This window comes from Girardinichthys multiradiatus, chromosome 18 (genome assembly GCF_021462225.1).
Source record: "Girardinichthys multiradiatus isolate DD_20200921_A chromosome 18, DD_fGirMul_XY1, whole genome shotgun sequence".
Classification (NCBI taxonomy): domain Eukaryota; kingdom Metazoa; phylum Chordata; class Actinopteri; order Cyprinodontiformes; family Goodeidae; genus Girardinichthys; species Girardinichthys multiradiatus.
The window spans coordinates 28,485,465-28,507,276 of record NC_061810.1 but is presented as its reverse complement, the minus strand read 5'-3'; the positions used below and the strand labels follow the sequence as shown (position 1 = coordinate 28,507,276).

General features: G+C 38.1%; 1 protein-coding gene across 5 annotated transcripts in view; it reads right to left on the bottom strand.

Moving 5' to 3' along the window:
- Positions 1–21,812, bottom strand: part of sik2b (salt-inducible kinase 2b) — a 62,349-nt gene that overhangs the window by 30,387 nt on the left and 10,150 nt on the right. For all 5 annotated transcript variants that reach the window (XM_047391068.1, XM_047391066.1, XM_047391067.1 and 2 more), the window contains 3 exons: positions 18,092–18,155; positions 6,821–6,982; positions 1,736–1,860 (listed from right to left, as the gene is read on the bottom strand). In XM_047391068.1, coding sequence (XP_047247024.1) covers positions 1,736–1,860; positions 6,821–6,982; positions 18,092–18,155 — 351 coding nt within the window. The remainder of the gene's footprint in view (positions 1–1,735; positions 1,861–6,820; positions 6,983–18,091; positions 18,156–21,812) is intronic.

Sequence of the window (21,812 nt, the reverse complement as noted above, 5' to 3'; positions counted from 1 at the left end):
AAATAGGGCTGCACTTATTGATTGGCCGGCCGATCAATCGGTGCACGATTTTCTTAATTTTGGGAGATCAGTGATCAGGCAACACTTGCATGTAAAAGCGATCTTATCCACTTGTCTAACTTATTGTGTATTGTGTAAATAAGTAGTTTCTTTTTTAAATGTGAAAAATGTAGACCAAAGTAACCGCAATGCTCTAAATGTTTCATTTATACACTGCCTGGCCACAAAACAAAGTCGGAATGTAGCAAAAAAAAAAAAACCCTGAACGATCTGGTGAAATCAAATCGAAGAAAAATAACAATAGAACTCCGGGCCATGTTTAATAGTGAGACCATTTCCACACGGACAATGCGAAGGGAACTCAAGGGATTGGGACTGAACAGCTGTGCAGCCTTAAGAAAACCACTAATCAGTGAGGCTAACCGGAAAAAAAGGCTTAAATTTTCTAGGGAGCATAAAGATTGGACTCTGGAGCAATGGAAGAAGGTCATATGATCTGATGAGTCCAGATTTACCCTGTTCCAGAGTGATGGGCGCATCAGGGTAAGAAGAGAGGCAGGTGAAGTGATGCACCATCATGCCTAGTGCCTGTTGTACAAGCCTGTGGGGGCAGTGCTATGATCTGGGGTTGCTGCAGTTGGTCAGGTCTGGGTTCAGCAACAGTATGTGTTCAAAGAATGAGGTCAGCTGATTTACCTGAATATACTGAATGACCAGGTTATTCCATCAATGGATTTTTTCTTCCCTGATGGCACGGGCATATTCCAAGATGACAATGCCAGGATTCATCGGGCTCGAATTGTGAAAGAGTGGTTCAGGGAGCATGAGACATCATTCTCACACATGGATTGGACCATCACAGAGTCCGGACCTTATCCCCATTGAGAATCTTTGGGATGTGCTGGAGAAGGCTTTGTGCAGCGGTCAGACTCTACCTTGCTCAATGCAAGACCTTAGTGAAAACTTAATGCAACACTGGGTGTAAATAAATCTTGTGACATTGCAGAAGCTTATTGAAACAATGCCACAGCGAATGCGTGCAGGAATAAAAGCTTAAGGCGGTCCAACGAAATATTAGAGTGTGTTTTCACTGGTCATGTGCAGTTAAAACAAGTTTGGATTGTTTTACAGGTGTAGTTCAATGTTTTTCAAAAAATTAAAATTGGAACTTTGAAGGTGTATTGTGACCTCATAACACCTGACAGTGTTAGTTATAAAAATAAAAACAAATAAAAAAATAAAAGCGATATTGGAAGGTCAGGCTTTTTAAAGATCACTAATCAGTGATTAGCCAGAAAACTGCAATCAACGCCCCAACAAAAAATCATTAGTTAGTAACTGGATGGTCCTTGACCCTATACTTTTTTGGTTAAAAATTATTTCTAAAGATTGAATGTATTTTTCTCCACTGAATATATGTAAAGTTACAGGCTAGGTTTTATTTATTTATTTCTATTTTATTTATTTTTATAGATTTTTCTTGTGAAATTATACTAGTGCAATAAAAGATCAATTCAACTAAATGCTTTAAGCATCTTTATTATAAGTTTGGCAGGCACAGTGAAAACATAGATAATTGATTGGATTTTTAACATACTTCTGCATTTTTCTCTCCAAGTCAAATTCTAAGATATCGGTCTGATTTGGTCAGCATATGGCATGGAAATTCAGATCTCCCTGTAATAAATTAGAAAACAGAGTGCGACTATCTTCTGTTATGCAACCGTCATCTTACCCAGATGTCCAGCTGCGGACCTTCATACTGCTGTCCTTCGAAGACTTCTGGGGCGGCATACGGTGGGCTGCCGCACCATGTGGCCAGAGGCTCCCCAGGCTGGAAGAAGTTCGCAAATCCAAAATCTACACGGGGTCATAGAGCAGAGGTGAGATAATTTCAAAATACCCTTGTTTAGTTGACGATGCACAAAGATGTACAAATTATTTCTATGAACAAAATGTAAGGAAAAGCACCTAAACATCTATTGCAAAAACCAACATGCAGAACAAAGTTGCTTCAACATCAAGTATCTGAGTGGAGGTTTTGCAATCCACATTTTTGCAAAATGAGGAAATAGGTCTTTGTATGAGGCAACCTCCCCATGAGACTGACATTAGGTCACTCATGTGGGCTTTTATTGGTTGTGAGCAGAATGAATTAAAATTTGATCTTCATCTTCAGAGAATAGACACAGGGGGAAATATTACAAATACACAAATGAAGTCATGTCTGCCTTCTATTAAAATACAGCCAAACGATGCAAATCACTCCGCAGCAACACTGGTACCTTAAATCATTCAAGCAATCAATTTGTAATCTTTTTTTTTTATTATAGATTTTACCTTTTGTATCTTTCCTTTTATTTATGCAAATTAGATATTTTAATAGCCCATTTTCATTAATAATATAATTAATCCATTTTCTCTTTTAACGGGTGGAGCTAGTTGTATTTTATGATTTATGGTCAAAACAAAAAAGTTCCTGTTTAGTAATCCATTATCAATGGAGGCTGTCAGGGGACCAGACGTGCACTTTAGTTTCCACCCCCTCCCTTTTTCCATAATCTACACCAGTTACATAAACAGATAGAAAAATGCACGGAAAAACAAATAACAGATTAAAAAAAGAACAAATCTGTCTTACATAACAGGGTTAGAGTTGGTGTGGGTTCATAGTTGATACGCAAGAGTTTGAGACAGCATGTTTAACACACCCCACCTACCCCTCACCCGCTTGTCTTTCTTCATTATGAACCTTCACAAATAACCTGAAACAATCAACAATACATTGTCGATGAAATTCTAACTGAGCACACAACTGCAACATACCAAACTACCCCAAAAACTGTAAATGAAGTTTACCCTTCCCCTGCCGTTTCATGGTCTAAAAATGAATGAGTGTGTCTATAGATCTAAGAGCCCAAAGCAACTCTTTTTCATGCCCTGGATAATCTACCCTGCTTATGATTTCAACAAAAGAGATTTTTTTTTATTTAAAAGAGGATGATCACAATAAATCTGGATTGTAATCCTTTTCTTTCCTGGAAAAGATGCAGAGGGTTGCAGTACAAATACACGTAGAAATCAGATTTGAGAGATTATCAAAGTGCAGAAATCCGACAGCAGAGTCAAATCAAAGCATTTAATCATTGCAATGCAGGTGGCACCAGGTGCAGAATGAAGCAGGAGGTGAAGGCAGTGTGACGGGCTTATTTCAGATTAGCTGACTCTGATGCTGCTGCTGCTGTAAAGGTGAGTTGGGAGATGTAGGGAGAGCTGGTTTATCGTCAGAAGCTGTGACCCAGTTCATGGAGCTGAATACTGAGCAGACGGGTTGACGTCAAACACTCCAGCTCGCTGCAGGCTACCAACAGCAGTCTCAGCTCTTCAAGAAGGGTGGGTGGTAGTTGGGGGGGGGTGGGGTGGGGGGGGGGGGGTGGGGTGGGGGGGGGGGCACAACAGCAACAGCATTATCATAATATCAGACGCGTTGCACTGGAAATACAGTTCACCTTTCAATGTACGTGTGTGTGTGATATCATGTTGCTGTTACAGGCCAGATTACTGAAGTCACAGATTTAATTACTGTGGAAATAGAGTAAGGACTGCAGTAACTACATTAAACAGCTCATCCTTCTTTTTCTTCTCACATTGTTGAAATACCTATAGCTTAAGCCACTTACTCTCCTCCTCTTCCTACATATTCTCTACTTTTAAACTCAATAATTTTCCCCAGATGCACATGATCAGATTTAGTAAGTTTAGGGCCTGTTTCTAACATGGACATAAAACCATCTATTATAGCAGTGTGGCCTAACAATCAGTATGCACCCAGTACCACATGAACCTCTTAGAAAAAAGATGCAAAGCAAAAAACAACACAAAAAATGAAAAAAAGAAACTAGACAAAGAAACAGACTGCTATTTATGATTTTCACCCCAAAAAGACTAAACCACATAAAAAAATAATCAATTACGAAATAAATGCAAATGTCCATATTCTTTATCTGATTTAACCTCTTAAGCCCGAGGGTCCCCTTACAAGGGGACTTGGCCTTTTTGGCAACAATAACATGCTCGTAGCTGACTAACTGAGACTGACACACACTTACTGTATGTCATATGTCCAGATCTTCATCTGAGACTCCTCTGCACAACCCTGTACCCAATTAAAATTTTGTCCATGTTATAAAAAATAAGATAAGAGAAGCTATTAGGCTATTAGCTCAGTCCTCCAATAAAAGAAATCATTATCATGAAACTACAGAAATTAGTTTATCAAAACTAAAAAGACATTGATAAATATTGGATAAAACTGGTAATCTGGATAAAAAATTACAAATGAAAAAAGGAAAGGAAGAAAGAAGGTACACTGTTTCATTTGTTTTCACTACTGCAGAAATAAAATGCGTAAACAAAGACAAATTAGTTTTGTCGATATGCCCTGGGGAATGTTTGCAGTGTCCGCATCTCCTAATTGACGTTGAAAACATCTTGAGGGTTTAGGGAACTGTCAGCAACATCAATGTGTGAATGGTTTCAACTGGGATGGTAAAATGAAATGGGATTTAATACGGTTGTGAAGGCTGGTTGGTGAGTCTGTTTATGTGGTCGTTTTTATTCATCATGAGAACCTAAAAAATGACAAGCGGAAGGAACCTTAATTACTACTTTGTTAAGAGGATAATGGATAAATAAACTACAGCAGACTAGATGGTAAAAAAAAAACAAAAAACAAAATAACAATTTATCTTTAATACTTAAATTCAGACTGCACTTTTCCTTCTAATCTAGCAACTCCTTATTTATTAATTATTTCTCCACCTTTTTTCCATCGCCTTCAATCTGTCAGCTCGACCCATAAGGAGATGTTTGAAGTGAAACCATTAAGGGCACTCCCTGCTGCTGCTGTTGCACTCTCCTCTGCAGCTGCCATGACTATGACCTTTCTTCTGACTGACCACCAGTTAAGCTTCAGACAAACTGACCAGCGGTGGCCTTTAGAAAGCTGCAAGGCTTCACAGGGCTGCACAACATTAAGCCCAGAAGCACTGACAATTTGTCTGTTCTTAGAGCTGAAGCCGAGACTAAAATTACGAAGAAATGTAATGGGTTCAAATATTGAAAACCAGAACTGCAACATAAATAAGAGGTAACAATTTATTCTAATGTCAGGATTCCAGCGTAGTCTGGAAAAGTATGGAAATTAACTATTTTCCAAGTCTGGATAATCATAAGAAATATTAGTATTCACAGACTTTATTCCCTTTTCACTGAGAACTCTGGAAATGTGCGTCTATATACGTATGTAACTTTGAGAAGAAAAATGTGCTGCAATCATATGGAAGGAATAGTCTCATCATTTACCTGCAGAAATTTCACCTGAAAGTCGCCTGCAGATGTGTTGACCTTCTGACGACTCAAGTCAAAGCAATCTGCGCTAGATTGAGTTGAGCGGCTTTAGCCAATCAAATTACGATCATTTCATCATGTGACCCACTAGTGCGTTAGGCAGAGGCGAGTCTCTTTACAATCAGCTGGTTAGTGTATATTTCTTCCATACATCAGGTCAACATGTTTGCAGGGAAATTTCTGCAGTTTAATTTTTTTTTAAGTGAATAAAAAATAACATCAGAAACATAATTGCACAGGATAAAAATTCAGTGTTATAAATTCAATGTCTAATTCAAAATCTGATTCTGATGAGACTATATATCTTCCATACAACCCCAACAATGAAGTGCACAAACATGACGTGAACTGCATGAACCAACAACCGAACCTATAATAGTAGGTTTCATATTCTAAGAAAAGCACTAAAAGTACCATCTTTTGTTGCCCCAGACACATTTTGTCTCATCACGATGCACGTAATGTTCTCTTCACTGTTTTTCTTGCTTTAAATTGAATCTGATGTGCAGGAAAGAACAGCTGTGAGTCAGGCATGTTTGGAAAGATTACCACTGTGGTTAATTACATCTTTAGGTTTTTATCTTCAGGAAAACGCAAAATAAATAAAAAATACAAAAAACAAAGACGGAACTAAATTACATAGCTAAAATGCTCATCATTAAATCTTGTTTCTCCAATTAGATAACTAAAAACCACTCAAGGCTGACCTACACACAGGTTGACTAGTTGCTCAGCAAATTTCTACCCTATTCTCTTATTGGTCCAAGAAAGAGGGGCAGAAAGAGGGGGGCACATTTGGCAAAGGTTGCTGGGTCCGGGACTCGAACCCAGGATGGCAGCATTGAGGACTATAGCCTCTATATATGGTCACGCGCTTAACCAATTCAATTCAAAAATACTTTATTAATCCCAAAGGGAAATTAACCCCTACACCACCATAACTATCCTGTATTAAAAATCCTTTTATTGGACTTTTAATTAAACAATTCAATTTTCTGAGAAACTGAATTTTGGGTGTCCATTACCTTTAAGCCATATTTATTAAGGTTACCAGAAAAGACACTTGGAATATACCACTCTTTGTGTAGTGAACCAACATATGTTTCATCGTTTCAGTTATTGGATAAATGAACATTTCAATTATATTCTAATTATTCCAGATGCAAGTGTAGCTTTAAATGATGCACAATCTTATGGACTCCAATAAAGCTGATCATACGTTTGGCAGCTCAAGCTGAATTCTTGTACAACATAGCATCTTGCAGCCAGTGCCAATCTCACAGGAAACCTCTGACAACTTCTCAACATTGTGCAAATGACTTTGGCAGGTAGCTCAGACAATTCTTAGTTACAGAACTTAAAAAGAACCGCCCTATATATTGCACTCCTTCGCACTGTGCTAATAAAGTACCTGCAATCTTGATGTTCATGTGGCCATCCAGCAGCAGGTTCTCTGCCTTCAGGTCTCTGTGGACGATGTTTCGGTTGTGACAGTAGTCGACCGCAGACAGTATCTGCCAGAACTTTCTCCTGGCCTCCAGCTCGCTGAGGCGGCCGTGCTTTGCCAGGTAGTCTGCAGCCAGAGGGACAGACATTGGAAAGAGGTGACGTGTCATGTTACAACCACATGCAGATGATATTTTGCACTGATTACATAACGTTAGCCCCAACTAGTCCCTTAAAAACACAGAATAAAGTGTAACTACACAGCCAAAAAGAACAAATTCAAAGTGTTTTTTTTTTAAGTCTACTTTATCAATAAAGTTGATGAAAGGATAGTTTACTGTAAAGGCAGTGCCAATAGTAGTTTACATGTATTGTGATTTGATGTTTTTCATTGGGAACTCCTGCTCTAACTGTGTGTGGGTGCATGTTTGAGTCTGACTGCCAAGTTTATTGGTGTAAGGAAGAACTGGGACAAACTAATTCAAGTATGAACAAAAATTTTTGTCCTGTGAGTAATAAAATCATTTGATTTATTTGTTTACCTTCTAAACACAGAGCAACCAAAATCTAGTTTGCAGATGATTAGAAAAACACACAAAACCAAACTTGATTCCATCCCTGTGGGGCCTCAGTTGTAAATTTTTACCGTCTTCCTTTTCCAGGAGTCCAGATCTCTGACCTCAATCTCTTACCGCATGTTCTCCCCCTGCTACGATTGTTTTACTAACCATCTCAGTACACAACAAACTTTGCATTTTTATTTTTTTTATTTTTTTTACAAATGATAGTTTCATGTGATGCTCTGATTTCTTCAGCTCTGAACTTTGAGAAAGTGTGGGATTTGTTGTTGTCAGCAGGGCTCATCTTCACACTTCTGTGTCTAGACAGCTTGCAAAGCTCTTCAATTCACACGTAACAGAAAACGAGGTGGAACACTGTTCAGTGGCTCTCCGTCCAGCTGGCAAAGACCCAGACTATCGAGCAACCCCGACAACAATGCAACGCAACAACAATGTCAATTAAAACACAAAGGAAATCTAATTTCAGATAAAGCATGGGTGTTTGCGGTTTGGACACAAGAATGGCATGCCAGATAATTTCTCATCTGCATGTTTTTTTGTGTAAAATTAAGATGTGACACATCAATTGACTAAATTAGAGATATTAAAGCTAGAACATTTTAACCTGTTGTATCCAAAAAAATAAGCACCTCCTGTGTTCTGTATTGCCTCAGTTAAGGGTTCAGCAATGGGTCAGCTGAGTGTTAGGTCAAACTGTAAACATTAAAAATGACTTGAGGCCCATAGCTCCAACATTATACACAAGATCTTTTTTTAAAAAGGTCTGTCCTGCTGACTCCAATTCTCTCTAAGTATGAAACATGTAAACTTATTTGTTTAAGCCTAATTCAACAGTTAATGTTAAAAAAAGACCATAAAATAAATGTGCTGCAGGTTCCGTGACAGAGGCAGTAGTTTCGAGTCCAACAGAAAATGAAGAGATTATCAGATTAATCCTTTTTTCATAACAAAGCCTATGATGCTAAACTTTATTTGTGATTTACTAAAGTCTAAAGAAGATGCATCATAGAACATCCTGATTGTTTATGTCAGGGGTGTCCAAAGTGCAGCCCGTGGGGGAATTTGTGATTTATTTTGTGGGGCCCACAACCCCAATTCAAGAAGGGTCCAATCTGGATGCAGATGGATACTTTTTAAAATTTCTTATGGTCAATTGTCGCTGATACGAGGTCTTCCAAAAGTTGTAGACAACATGAAAATCTTCTTTAAATGGGAAAGTTAGGCACAATACAATGTATGATTTCTTTTATTGACCACATTTTCTGCTTTTATTCCAATTGCAAAGTAAGTAGGACCAAAAATGTCCTGCAACTTTTACTCCAAGCAAACTTTGGTGCATCCATTCCTGAAACTTCGGCAACAACAGTAAGCATTTTCAAAGAAAGAATGACCATGTCCCATTCTTGTTGCTGAGAATTGAAAAAAATAAAAATAAAAAATAAAAACTTTTTTTTTTTTCAAAGGCCAAGATCATCAAAAGCAAATGACACTCAAAAATTTAGGACATTGTGTGCCTTTTTTTTTTTTTTTTAAATCAAGACAAACATGCAAGACTATGTTTCAGATCAACAAAGATTTACAGATCTTTTACCTATAAAAATCAACTTTGCTTAGCAGGTAAATAAAAAATAAAACGATAAAACAGTTTTTTAATAATAAAGTTAGGACATCTCAGTATAGGAGTACCAAGTACTCCAGGCCTATTCAGTTGATAGTTGACCTATAATAGTGGTGCACCAATCGACTGACCATAGATAACAGTCCTGGATCGTCTTTCTGTTTTCTCCATCCCCATTTGGTCGAGGCAGATGGAGGTTCAAACTGGACCTGGTTCTGCTGGACCTATGTACCTGATAAAAGGAAGCTTTTCCTCTCCACTGTCATTACATGCTTGCTCAGGATGAGGGATCACTGGAATGTCAGTAGCTTAAAGCTATTGGGCTTCCTTAGATAGATATTTTTTTTCCCCAACTGGTATTAAAAGATCGGCTGATTTTGATGGTACTGGACTATAATGGGGATTAAAAAGGGCCGCTTAATTAGGTCTGAATGTATTTTACAAATTGAGTGGAATTTGTACTGAGCTGGATTCTACATAGTTTGATATGAATTGGACTTGTGTGCAAAGTGCCACAAGATGACATTTGTTGTAATTCAGCATTGAATTAAACAGAAAGGTTGATAAACAGCAGCTATCCGAGAGACTGGAAACAGCTGATTAGATGGTAGCTGGTGAATTTCATAGAAGGGGATTCTCAGCGACCAGAGCAGCTTTCAAGCAGCTCTGCTAATCAGAAAACACACTGCAGAGAGGAATGTCCCGGGAATGTTCGAGAATGTTCCTGGATCAGAAACACAACTCTGAAATTGTAACAGTTTAAAGATCAAACAAGGCTTCAACAATTAAATTAAAGACAAATGATCTTGTCTTGATTCTCAATAGTTTTAAGTGCGTGTACATTTCACATCTTTGAGGGTCATACTTTATTCATGTGTTCCCCTATTTGCCTTAAAAATCCCCAGATGCCGTGTAAGTCATATTTATGTCTTCTCTTTTAACAGAGGAGTTGTTTATGGCAGTAATAACTGAAGATAAAATGATAGCTACAGCAGAAATCACGGTCACGGTCTCTTCTACGAAGCTACTGTCACACCCCAACTGAGTGAGATTGCAGAGTTTGGTGGATTTATCTTTTTTTAAATTAGTTTTTTAGGATCAAAAACTGAATTTACACTGAAAATTACATGTGTTCATATTCTAATCAGGTATTGCACAGTCCTAGATTAAAACGCTCCCAGTAGTTGGCCTGCTTCTATCAGGCATCAAAAAAGCGAAAGGTTTCAGGTACATGCAGCCCAATTCACAGCTTACTGGCCTGGCAAAGATGGGTAAAAAGCCATCAATTAAATTAAATTAAATGTAATTTTTCTTAATTCCTGTTATATTGGTTAAACAATCAGAAAAAATAGGTTTTGAGGAGAAAGAGCCTCTTTCAACTTGTCAAAAAAAAGAAAAAAACAGCTGTTAAATTAACTGCATCAACTGCAAATGAACATTTAGGATGTTTATGAAATAAAAAGCAAACTGCTTGGTTGTTTTAACACCGTAGCTTCATTGTTTAATTTGAGCTCTGCAGGGACAAGAAGCAGCTTTGTGTTGCTGCTGTGGCACTTAAACAACAAGCCATTACCGCTTGGGCAATTGACATGCAGAATGCAAGATGTCAGCCCTGTTAAACAATGAGTACTGATACGGATGTTGTTGAGGGCCTCAGCAAAGTGAGGCATGCAGAACTGCATTCTGGGAAAGGGAACCGAACAAGCATGAATCATAGGGGCATCAGAGAACAGCTCAACGTGCTCCACTTCTGCTGAGAGCGGGGCGAGAAGCTAAGTCTCTTAACAGCTGCTCAGGTTTGGACGAGGACAAACATCATGGATACAAACTGGCTTATTGGACTGAGCTCTGGCAACACTTCAGATAACATTGTGGTGCAGGCATAGAGAGTGTGGATAACTTGTTAACACACACACTCTGTTTCCACAACAGTAACTGATTCTTCTAACCACTAAAAGCAGCAGTCTCATTAAAGTCACTTCTATATGCACGCTGATGGATGTCGGTGCTGATTTAACACTGACAGGCAAAGAGGTTGAAACTGACCGGGGCCAGAATGAACTAAGCACTGACCTTTTCATTCAATGTAAACCCAACTGCAGCAAAAATACATTTTTCCGTCACCGAACAGAGACAAATTTAGAGATTTAGAGGGACTTGCAAAAGTTGCATTTTACAATTTTTGCCACAATTTCTCACAATAAACCTACTTATGTAGGTTTTATTAGGTTTAATGTTGGACATGGGAACTAGTTTTTTTAAATAAATAAAAATTGAAAAAGTGTGGCATGCATTTTCCATTCAGCCCCCTGAGTTAATACTTTCTAGAACCACCTCTGACCAGCTTCCCTTTCCCTGTTGAAGAAAAGCATCTCCACAGTATGAAGCTGCCACCACCATGTTTTAAAGTAGAGATGCTGTTTTCCTGGTAATGGAGTGTTAGTTGCCTGCAGTACACCACATTTTGCAAGTAGGTCAAAGTTACATTTCCGTTCTCATCTTAAACAGGCTTTCTGTGTCCCCTAAATGGCTTGTTGCAAACTGCAGGCAGGACCTGTTCCAGTTGTCCTTTTTTCCTCCATAAAAAAAGGTCAGATTTGGGGAGTAGACAACTAATAGTTGTCCTGTCAATGGATCCTCCCACATTAGATGTACAAGTCCTTCTCAAAATATTAGCATATTGTGATAAAGTTAATTATTTTCCATAATGTCATGATGAAAATTTTACATTCATATATTTTAGATTCATTGCACACTAACTGAAATATTTCAAGTCTTTTATTGTCTTAATACGGATGATTTTAGCAAAATTACTACAAGGGCGAATTGTTGATTAACCCAGGAGGTAACTTGCCCCAGTTCAGGTCCGTGTTCATGATTCAACAATAAGAAAGAGACTGAGCAAAACTCCATCCATGGGAGAGCTCTTGATGATCCTCAAAGGTTTGGGAAAATAATTTGTGGACTGATGAGACAATTGGCCAAATGAAAGTCTGAATTTAACTTCATTTAGAATGCTGCCTTAAACAGGCTGGTAATGTTTGAAATATCTTCAGTGTGTCTGAATTAATGCAATTCTACAAAGAAGAGTGGGCCAAAATTCCTCCACAGCGATTTAAGAGACCCCGTGCCAGTTGTCACAAAAGCTTGATGGCAGTTGTTGCTACAGGTTACACACCCAGTTTTTGGTTTTAGGGAGGGAATGAATTACTTTAATAGGACAAGGTTGGTGTCGATGCAGTTTCTTCCCTTAATTACAGAAGTAAAAAATAATAAATTAACATAATGGAAGCTGTGGTCAGCCAGAGTTGCCAATAACTTAATTACAGCAAAAACGTGAGTAAATAAGAGATAACAGAGTTTGGGACTCACACCACTGGAAGCATTTTTACTTTTGTTGTGACTTTTGTTGTGGTGTTGCGGCTGTTGTATTTTGTTGAACTCTCTGGGCCACCGTACTCATCATTTTGAAACACAGTTTTATATGTACTCAGGTAATCTTTGGTTGTTTTTAAAATTTGTAAGATGATTAAAAAAATTAATCGTGACAAAAAAAAGCAAAAACAAAAGAAATCTCTAAGTGGGCAAATTTGTATTCATAACTGTGACCTATTATACAAAATTCACATTTGATCGTTTTTATACTTCCATTTGGGTCTAATGCTTCTACAAACAGTCCAAAGCAAAGAAAAAAGAAAAACATTAGCCGTTATTTGGCCATAAGTTACCGTTTTATTTTTTCTAGAAAACACGCGGTTTCAAAAGCTGTGTAATTGTGACGTCACAATTACACCTACTAACGTTGCTCAAGTCCCGTCCCTGACTAGAAACTGATGCGGAGCTCCACCCACTTGATTTTCAGCAGAGGGTCATGCCTGGCCGGCTGATTTTACCTTACTTGCGCTTTACAATGTCTATCCTCAAAGGCAGATTTTCTGTTATTGGCTGCAAAGACCCATGTGTGTTCATGCACATTCTGCCACTGTCGGATGACAGAGATTCATGGCTTGATTTTATTTTTGAGGGCAATGTTCCAGTTGCATTGCCAAAGACAGTACCATTTTGCACAAATCACTTCACCACAGACTGCTTTGAGAACTCACATCAGTACATGTCAGGATTTGCAGAAAGACTTCAACTGAAAAAAAATTCAGGCCCTACTGTTTGTGGCAAATCTGCAGATGACAGAAATGTAAATACTTATTGTTGTGTCTTATAAGTTATGGTTTTATTTCACATGTACCAAGTGCTGGTTGGGGCACGCCAGATATAGCTAATTTGCATAAAAGTGACAGAGCCCTAAAACAGCTCATTCTGAAAGACGCTCAAAAACGGGAAACTGAGGAGGTGAAATCTCATTACTTGAGAAGGACTTTGTGCAAAAAATGTCATCAACATGTTTTGTATAGCCCACAGACCTTTCCCAAATGTTTAAAAGTATGTATAATAGGTCACCTTTAAAGCCAATACCTAAATTCTGCCTGCCATTCAGCTAAAAAGCCTGTTATACATTTCAAAGAGGGAAAATCACCTCTCAGCATGTCTGCATGAAGGTAGCCATTAGCTTCATTTAAGAATTACATGGTAATAACTGCACTGAGGCAGTGAGTTAGTAGAAAACATTGATTAGGTTTAAGAGCTCTGACACATAAAGACAAGTGAGAAAACTTGCTTCCAAATTCATGGCACAATGCTGTAATCCAAACACATGGCTGGATCAGTGTCTCATCATAAATGCATTATGTTTCTCTGGAGCTTTGAGTCACTTCTTCAAGAGAAAGAAAGGACACAAAGGCCATGGTGACATATTTGTGTTACCAAACAATTGTCCTTATGATTCATCATTGGTAATGCTGCTGAGGTCATCCAAGTTGAAGCTGCTACACCCTGAAGGCTGTAGGACCAGCAGCAAACTGACTATAAGGAATACGAAATTTGATGTATGGAGAGAGACATCTGTCTGTATCCAAACCGAAAAACGCATCAAAATAGCCAGACTGCTCCTTTGAAGGCAACACTCTCCCGACTGTGTGATACGAGATCTGCAAGAGTGATTTCACTCACTGCCAGCTACTATGCTCCCCTCTCTCTAGCAGTTCTTTCTTAAATATGCATGCCCTACATTTCCCCACCGCCTCTCAAATTCAAAAGGATGTCCCCCTGCTCGCGCCTCCATTTTCCTCCATCTCCCCCTTGATGTATTTGCAGCTGACCTAGTTTCCAGGTTTGATCCATGCTGTGGTGTTGGGGGCAGACAGCACAGTGACAAGCTTGACTGACAGACACAAAAGGCGCATCAGCAAACTGGGATCGGTCTCTGTAAATCACATTGTTCAAGCATCGTTTGGCATCTATCCTCTGCCTCCTGGCACTGAACCCACCTCTTTTTCTATGTTTGTACCTCTTCAGACACATGTTACCCCTCTCGCTGCAACAGCTCTTTAATTGGTTTACTTCATGACTTTACTACAGATCACACCTCCCAGTCTTTGCCACCTATGGTCAGAAGCAGACCTTAAAAATTATTCATGTCAGGAAAACAGGAGGAACTCTCTGGGAAGCAACAGTGAGGGAAGCAAGCAGAGATGTGCCTTGGCAGCTCATCTGTTTTCCTGAGCCCTCCTGACTCGATCCACCGACAGAAAGTGTATTTCCAAGTCAAAAACGATTGTTCAATTTTGTGAAATTGAATGCAGTAATACTTTTCTAGCAATAAATGTATCTTTCAAGGCTGCTGTTGCTAAAGCTGATGTTGACATATGAATGCCTTACATAACTTCATCTCATTGTGCAATCAAAGCAGAGGGGTCTGAGGAATCAGGATACAATGGTTTCATAATATGTAGAGAAACCAAAAAACTAAATCTGAGGATTATAGAAAATCTGCTTGACCAATTGTGTTGGCCGGGTAAATATAACACGTATTTGTATGCTGCAGTATAAGTGCATCTCAAAAAAAGTAGACTATTATGAAAAAATGATGTTATTTTAGTGCACATTTTAATGGGTTATCCAAAATTCAGCTTCTCAGAATATCAGACTGTTAAATAAAGCCTTAAAGATTCTCATAAAGATTTTTGGAATTTTAACATTAGCCATCGGGAAAAAAATGTCCATCTACTGTACAGTATTTGCACTTAATACTTGACCGGGCCTCCTTTTGCATGAACCAGTGCGGCACTGCTTGGAGCTTATCAGCCTGTGGCCCTGCAGATGACCCCCCTAACTCCCTAAATCACTGACTGTGGAAACATTACAATAGACCTCAAGCAACTTATATGAGTATCCACTCTTCTACCAGACTCTGGGAACCTGATTTCCAGGTGAAATGTAAAATGTACCTTTCTACATAATAAAAAAACGGAGTCACTGAGCAACAGTCAAGTTATTTTTTTTCCAACGCTCAGGTAAGAGGCTTTAGATTTTGTCTCTGGTCCAGAAGGGGCTTAGGACAAGTATTGTGATGGTTGTAGCCAATTATCCACAATTGGAGGGTGCACCCAGGAGTGGCCAGTAATTAGTGGAAGCATGAATTAGGCTCATGTGCTTTTTCACAGTCCTGTATGTCTGAATACATCAGGGGGCAGTATTACAATTCAGATGGGAGAAATGGGAGGAACAGCTCTTATGTATTCTTAGTAGTAGATTAATCAATGGATTTGTTGATAAGTTACTCAATTATTAAAATATCTGATAGCTGCAGCCTTAATTGCATCCTTTACGAGGCCACTTCCCAGCTCTCTTTAGGTCACACGAGCTGCTGCTGAATAAACATCACAAGGGGAACCCTGGACTCAGACGCACAGTAACACGCATGCATACATGAAGGCGGACACGGAGCATGGCTTGAGTAATCCTTTCAGCTTCTCTGACCTAAAGTAGGTGACGTTGCAGAGATTCTCGGTCTCACAGGTGAGGCTCTTAGACCCACAAAGTATTTTATCTAAGTGCATTATGTAAAGGTTTGGAAAAAGTGCTTAAAGATCTGGTCGGTTCAGTTCTAGTTTTCATTATTTATCCTGCTCAGACATTAAACTTCCTTTAGGAATGGGGGCTGATACTCATGGGTTGACAAGGTCTTAGTGGGTTAAGTAGCTATCTGAGTAAAGCCTGATCTCATTAAAACAAGATCTTAAATGATCTGGTAAACCATCATATAGCTGGTTTACCAGTTTTAAAAATAATGCAAAGTACACATTTGAGCACTTTATTTAGTAACCATTTTGTGACTTCTGCAAGAATGAACAACTTATAAACACTCTGAGGTTTGAAGAACTCCATATCATACCTGAAAAAGGCTATCTGCTCCATGCTGTCTTTGTAAGGTACGGCAATGCTTTCTCATTTAATGTTTGAATGAAGGGAAATTGTGAGCAAATGCAAATAAATGAAAAGCCATTTTATAGGCTGAATATTAGGATTTTACATGTTTATATGTAGTGGAAACCTTTTTATTTTGTCCCTTCCCCCATTTTCCTCCCAGAAAATGTATGAACAAAATTGGACACTGGGCATGTTTTCATGAGCGGCTCCTTGTACTTTTGGTTTCCATTCTGAACATAATAACTACATCTAAACACTTTTTTATTTCTATTGGCCTATGTACAATAGACTAGATTGAAGATTGCAGTCTGTACACATTGTACAAACTGTGAATGTGCTGTGCATGTGTGACAGCGATAGAGCGCACAAGAGTGCCATGGCAAACCCAGATAAGTGGTTATCTCCGAGTACTTTTCTTGCTATGTTCTGACTTGTCTGGCCTAACTTGTGCTTGTGACTTTATAAGCTAGGGACTAACAGGACATTTTTGTTTCAGTGAAAACTCTAAAAATTCAATTTCTTTTAATTTGGCTGTGATCTTTTTACCTCATTTTGAATGAGCCAAGGCGGAAACACTTGATCTTTCTATTATTTTATTTTTGTGCCAACAATCAAAAAGACAGAAGCTCAGGAGATGGACCAAAATGGACTGCATATAACTGGATAACAGTTGACAATTCTCTTCATTTGTAACTTTGAAATAAAGATATATAAAAACTGAATTGAATTAAACGTAATTACATTTACAATACATGGTGTAATAATGAGAGATCCATTAATTCTGTTCGTTTTTGTTGTGGCTTAAGTCGCAGGTATGCGAGACATTATCAAAATACAGGTTGGATTGTGCAGATGATTCATTTCCAAAAATGAAACCTTTCTGAAAGACAATGTTTAAAAACAAATATAAAAAAACTATTAAACATTTAAATATTTGAAATCTTATCATTCAAGCTACGTAAACAAGAACAAAATGTGGCTTTTCCTGTTATTAACCCTAAGCTTTACCAGCATTACTAGATTTTTGCCTTATAAATGTAAAGCTTAATAAAGAAGATCTATTCAGAAAGCTTGGAGTTACTTGGCCTCTTCTGTCACATGTTTATTCAAGCAGTATGTATCATGTAACAGGAATTAGAGCAAACACAGATGAACTAAAACTAACAGCCTTGTCTGGGAAAACACGGGACAACTACTCTTACAAATTCAGCTGTGACAAAGACTTAACAGACAGTATTCAGATTATACTTAAGTGCAATTTAAAATCGAGAGGGGGAATGACATGGCAGATGGTGTAAGGTGATATCTTGACGTCTAACAGTAAACTGGTCAGGTGACAGCGAATGTGCAACACTTATAGTAATTAATTAACCTTTATTTCTTTGAGGTTGCCTCTCTGTGGTCTTAATAGGCCTTTAGTGATGCCCTTTATACAAGAACAACTTCAGCACCGTTGGAGGAGTTACAAGCAGGACAAGAGGAGGGTTACTTCAGAGCATTGTTCTCAGATTTCCATCAAATGTATGACCTTTGAGATGTATGCTGCGAAAACTGAGATTGCGACACAAGCTCAATAAGACTTTGACACTTCCATGTTTGTCAGAAGCCTGACTGGTAGTTTTTTTTTTTCTTAAACTGAGAGGAAGAATGTGAAAGGAATGGAGGATATTGATAGTAAATGAGAGTCAGATGAATAAAAAAAATTAAGACTCACCGAAGATCTCGCCATTCTTGGCGTACTCTGTGACTAAATACAGCATGTTCTTCGTCTCCATCACCTGAGGGAAGGAGATGATGAAGAAATGGGGAGCAAAAAAAAAAGAAAGGGAAGAAAAAAAATCATGAGTGAATACACAAAAACAAATTTTCAGAAGCAATTTTACTTGAGGACCTAGATAAATAGAACCCTGAGAGAGTTAAACCACACAAAGTAATACAAAATCAACCCAAGGACTTTATGTGGGGCTAAACTTTAGAGCGGCATTCACAAAAATCCCAAACAAACAAAATACATGAATGGCAACAGCCTCTAAATATGGCATCCATGTAAGAGAACGGAGGTGGACGGTGAGTTGCTGAGTGTATCTGAATGGTACTTAAAACCTTTCAGTCCTGACATGGTGCTGGGTTGTGTAGGAGGAGGACGACCGATTTAGAAGCAGAAACACTTGGGAGATGAATAGAATTAAAACGGCGAGTGCAGAATCAGATGGAGATGGTGGGATGAATCAGACACTGTGAGCCAGACAGTCACACTAGAAATCCCACGCTCTGCGTTTGAGATCACTTTTCCATCTGCTGCACTGACCAATTCATGGAATTGGGAAATAAATAAAAAAAAGGTGGGTTGTTCAGCAAACATGTTTTGGCCTCAGTGACAAACAACTGTTTGATTATTTATCCTCCGGTGGTTAAACAAAGTGTGAGCCAGCATAGAAACTAATCATTAAATTAAGTTAAATGATTCTTCAGACACATATTTCCAAAGACGACACTTCAATTATAAAGATAGAACTTCATTATAAGTGGAGGATAGTTTTACAATGGTCAGATTGGATATATGTAACCTGGAAACAAAATATACAGTAAGGAAGAAGACGGACGGACGGACTGGTGGATCATAAAGCCTGGACAGATAAATATTTTTCCGTTCTCTCTTAAACTTTTTTCCCCATTCTTTTCCAGACCTGGATGTGACTTTTGTCAAATTCAATTAAGAATGCAAAGTCGGGGTCATTTTCCTTTGATCTCAGGCAACTTTCAATCATCTGCTGTTTCTGCCATGAATAATCTTAATAACTTGTATCCTGTGTTGTGTTACCAGTTTAATTCTTTTATAAATATAACATTTTGAAGACACAGCGAGTATAAATTATAATTTCATTCAAAACTGTAATTCTGTAATGTCTGGAATTTAATATGGAAGTCAAATGTCAGTTAGTTTGCTACTTGTGGGTTATTCATTTTTTAAAGAGCACACCCAGATGAAAAAAAACAGAAGTGCAAACAATTCTGACACAAACATTTTAAACGATTGTTTACCTGTTCTAAAAAAAAAAAATGCATTTACCATAAAAAATCTGAGATAGGACCAGAAGCAACAAAACCAAATCATTCAATAAATGTTGTACATTATAAATATTTTGGTCTGTAGCAAAGGAAATATTTGCAGTGCAAAAGGCAAAACAGAAGTTAATTTTATTTTGACCACATTAGCATTAGTTTTTGACTTCCTGTAAATATGCTGTCACAAGCAAGAGCAGCAGTACATCCTGTGGTTAAATGAGTGCTTTATAAGCTTGTACTGTGTAATAAATAACATAGCAATAATTTCAATAAATTATGTACTTTTTATAAATGTAATTCCTGTATTGAGTTTAACATTGGGTATTGACTGTGGTGCAAAGTATGTAGAGTCCAGGTCACAATCCACCCAATGCCATCTTGAACGAATTCAAGGATCTCTTACAGTTAAATGTAAATAAAACTTGGTTTCACATCACAGATAGAGAGAGACAAAGCTCTTCTGCCATTTGGAAACTTTAACACTTGCTGGAAGACAAATAGCCGCCAAACGGAAGTGTAGAGTGGAACACCCAGGAGAGGCAGAGGACAGTGGGATGAGAACAGATAGAAAATATAGGCTGTCTGGGGTCACAGAAGAGGCCATTAAAACATAAAAACCAAGAGAGGGGTTCGCAGTTAATTTGTGTCTTCATTAGATAGGCTTTCCTCGGAGCCACGGGGTCAGCCCCAGTTTATGGGGAAGGGGACAACTAATTGAGCTGAGCCGATTGAATGGATGGGGCCTGGTAGGCAAAACACACACTTCAAAAAAAACCAACACAAAGCTGGAGCCGTGTCACAGGGTTTGCAGATGATAATGAACATTTATTGACATTCAAATGAAAGAGCAGGACCCGGTTGTTTATGTAACAAGTTTTTTGTTTTTTTTTGGTGGATAAGCTACTTCATGATAAACAGCAGCCATCGAGTGACAACGGCGAGTTAAATAAGTTTCCCTTACCTCACTTAACATAATAGAAAAGTGCACAGCCAAGGAAAATCGTTTTGTGAGCAAAACTTCTGAAACTGTTGAATTTAAGAGAAATTTCTCGATGTGAACAGCTATTATAAAAAGATGCCAAGATAAAATAAAGATAATCTTCCCTGTTGATGGTGATTTACTATGCAGTTAATTGCATAATGGCTCTTAAATGCGTTCATTTTTCCCTTTAAATGATCACAAAACTAACACGTTTAACAGCTGCAGCTTACATTTTAAGAATAAAAAAGAAGCCAATACAGTAATAACCACATTCACATATGCTGAATAAAAAGACACGTACCTTATTGTTTCCTCTCACCGTCAAACAATAAACCAGACCAAACCTTTACCGTTTTAAGTCAGTTTGGAACACTAATATTATTTTCATTTGCTAAATGCCAGAATAATTATTATATATTATTAGAAATAATTAATTTTCTTCAAATTTGGAAGTTTATATATACTAAGATCCTTATGCCTTTGATTAACTTGGAAAAGCCCAGATGATGATGTCACAGCCTTTTAAGCTTCCCATATGTTAATTCACAGGTTAATGGAAACACACGTTTGGAGGTATTTCATACAACACCTTAAACACACTGCGGTCTACACCAACACAAGTAAAACACCTTAGGAATGTCCGGCCATGATAGTATTACGGAAGGAATTCTGCATCCAAGAGATTAACACGTTTCGTGCAAAACGTGTGCATCAACCAATGAAAAAAAAAAAACAAGACTTGGGGAAGATGCAGCTAAGAGACTTTTTACTATCCACAGAGAAAGGTCCTGTACTGACATTAGCTGTAAGGCCACTCAGACAAGAAGAAGCCACTACCTCGAAAGCCACACAGGGTCTATAACCGAAGTTTTTGGCCATAGGTACATTTGAAGGAAAAAGGGAAGGCTTGCAAGCATGAGAACACCCTCCCAACTATGAAGTATGTGGATGGTAGCATCATGTTGTGTGGGTGTTTTGCTGCAGGAGGAAGCAAGAGAAGTGTGTTATTTTTCAGTATTCCCTTTGTACATAGGAACCCCACCCAGCTTAGACATCAGGAAACAGCCTTATTTCAAAGAAATTTCTATTTTTATGTTTTTCCTTTTACAAGTTGTATCCAAAAATAATGGGAAACTAACAATAAAGAACAGAACAACATACATATTAAACCTTTTAAAAAGGTTATAATGTGAGAAACTCCTTCCAACATACACCAGAAATTACAATGCTCCCATGTTAGACTTCATAGTTTACAACACCCTACCAAATGACACTGATTTCAGAAGCCCCAGTAAATAAAAGGGTGGACCCCTGAAGGAGTAAAATCATCTCAAAAATAAAGATGAAATTCAACATTTTAGAAGATTTAATTCATATTATCTCGAGC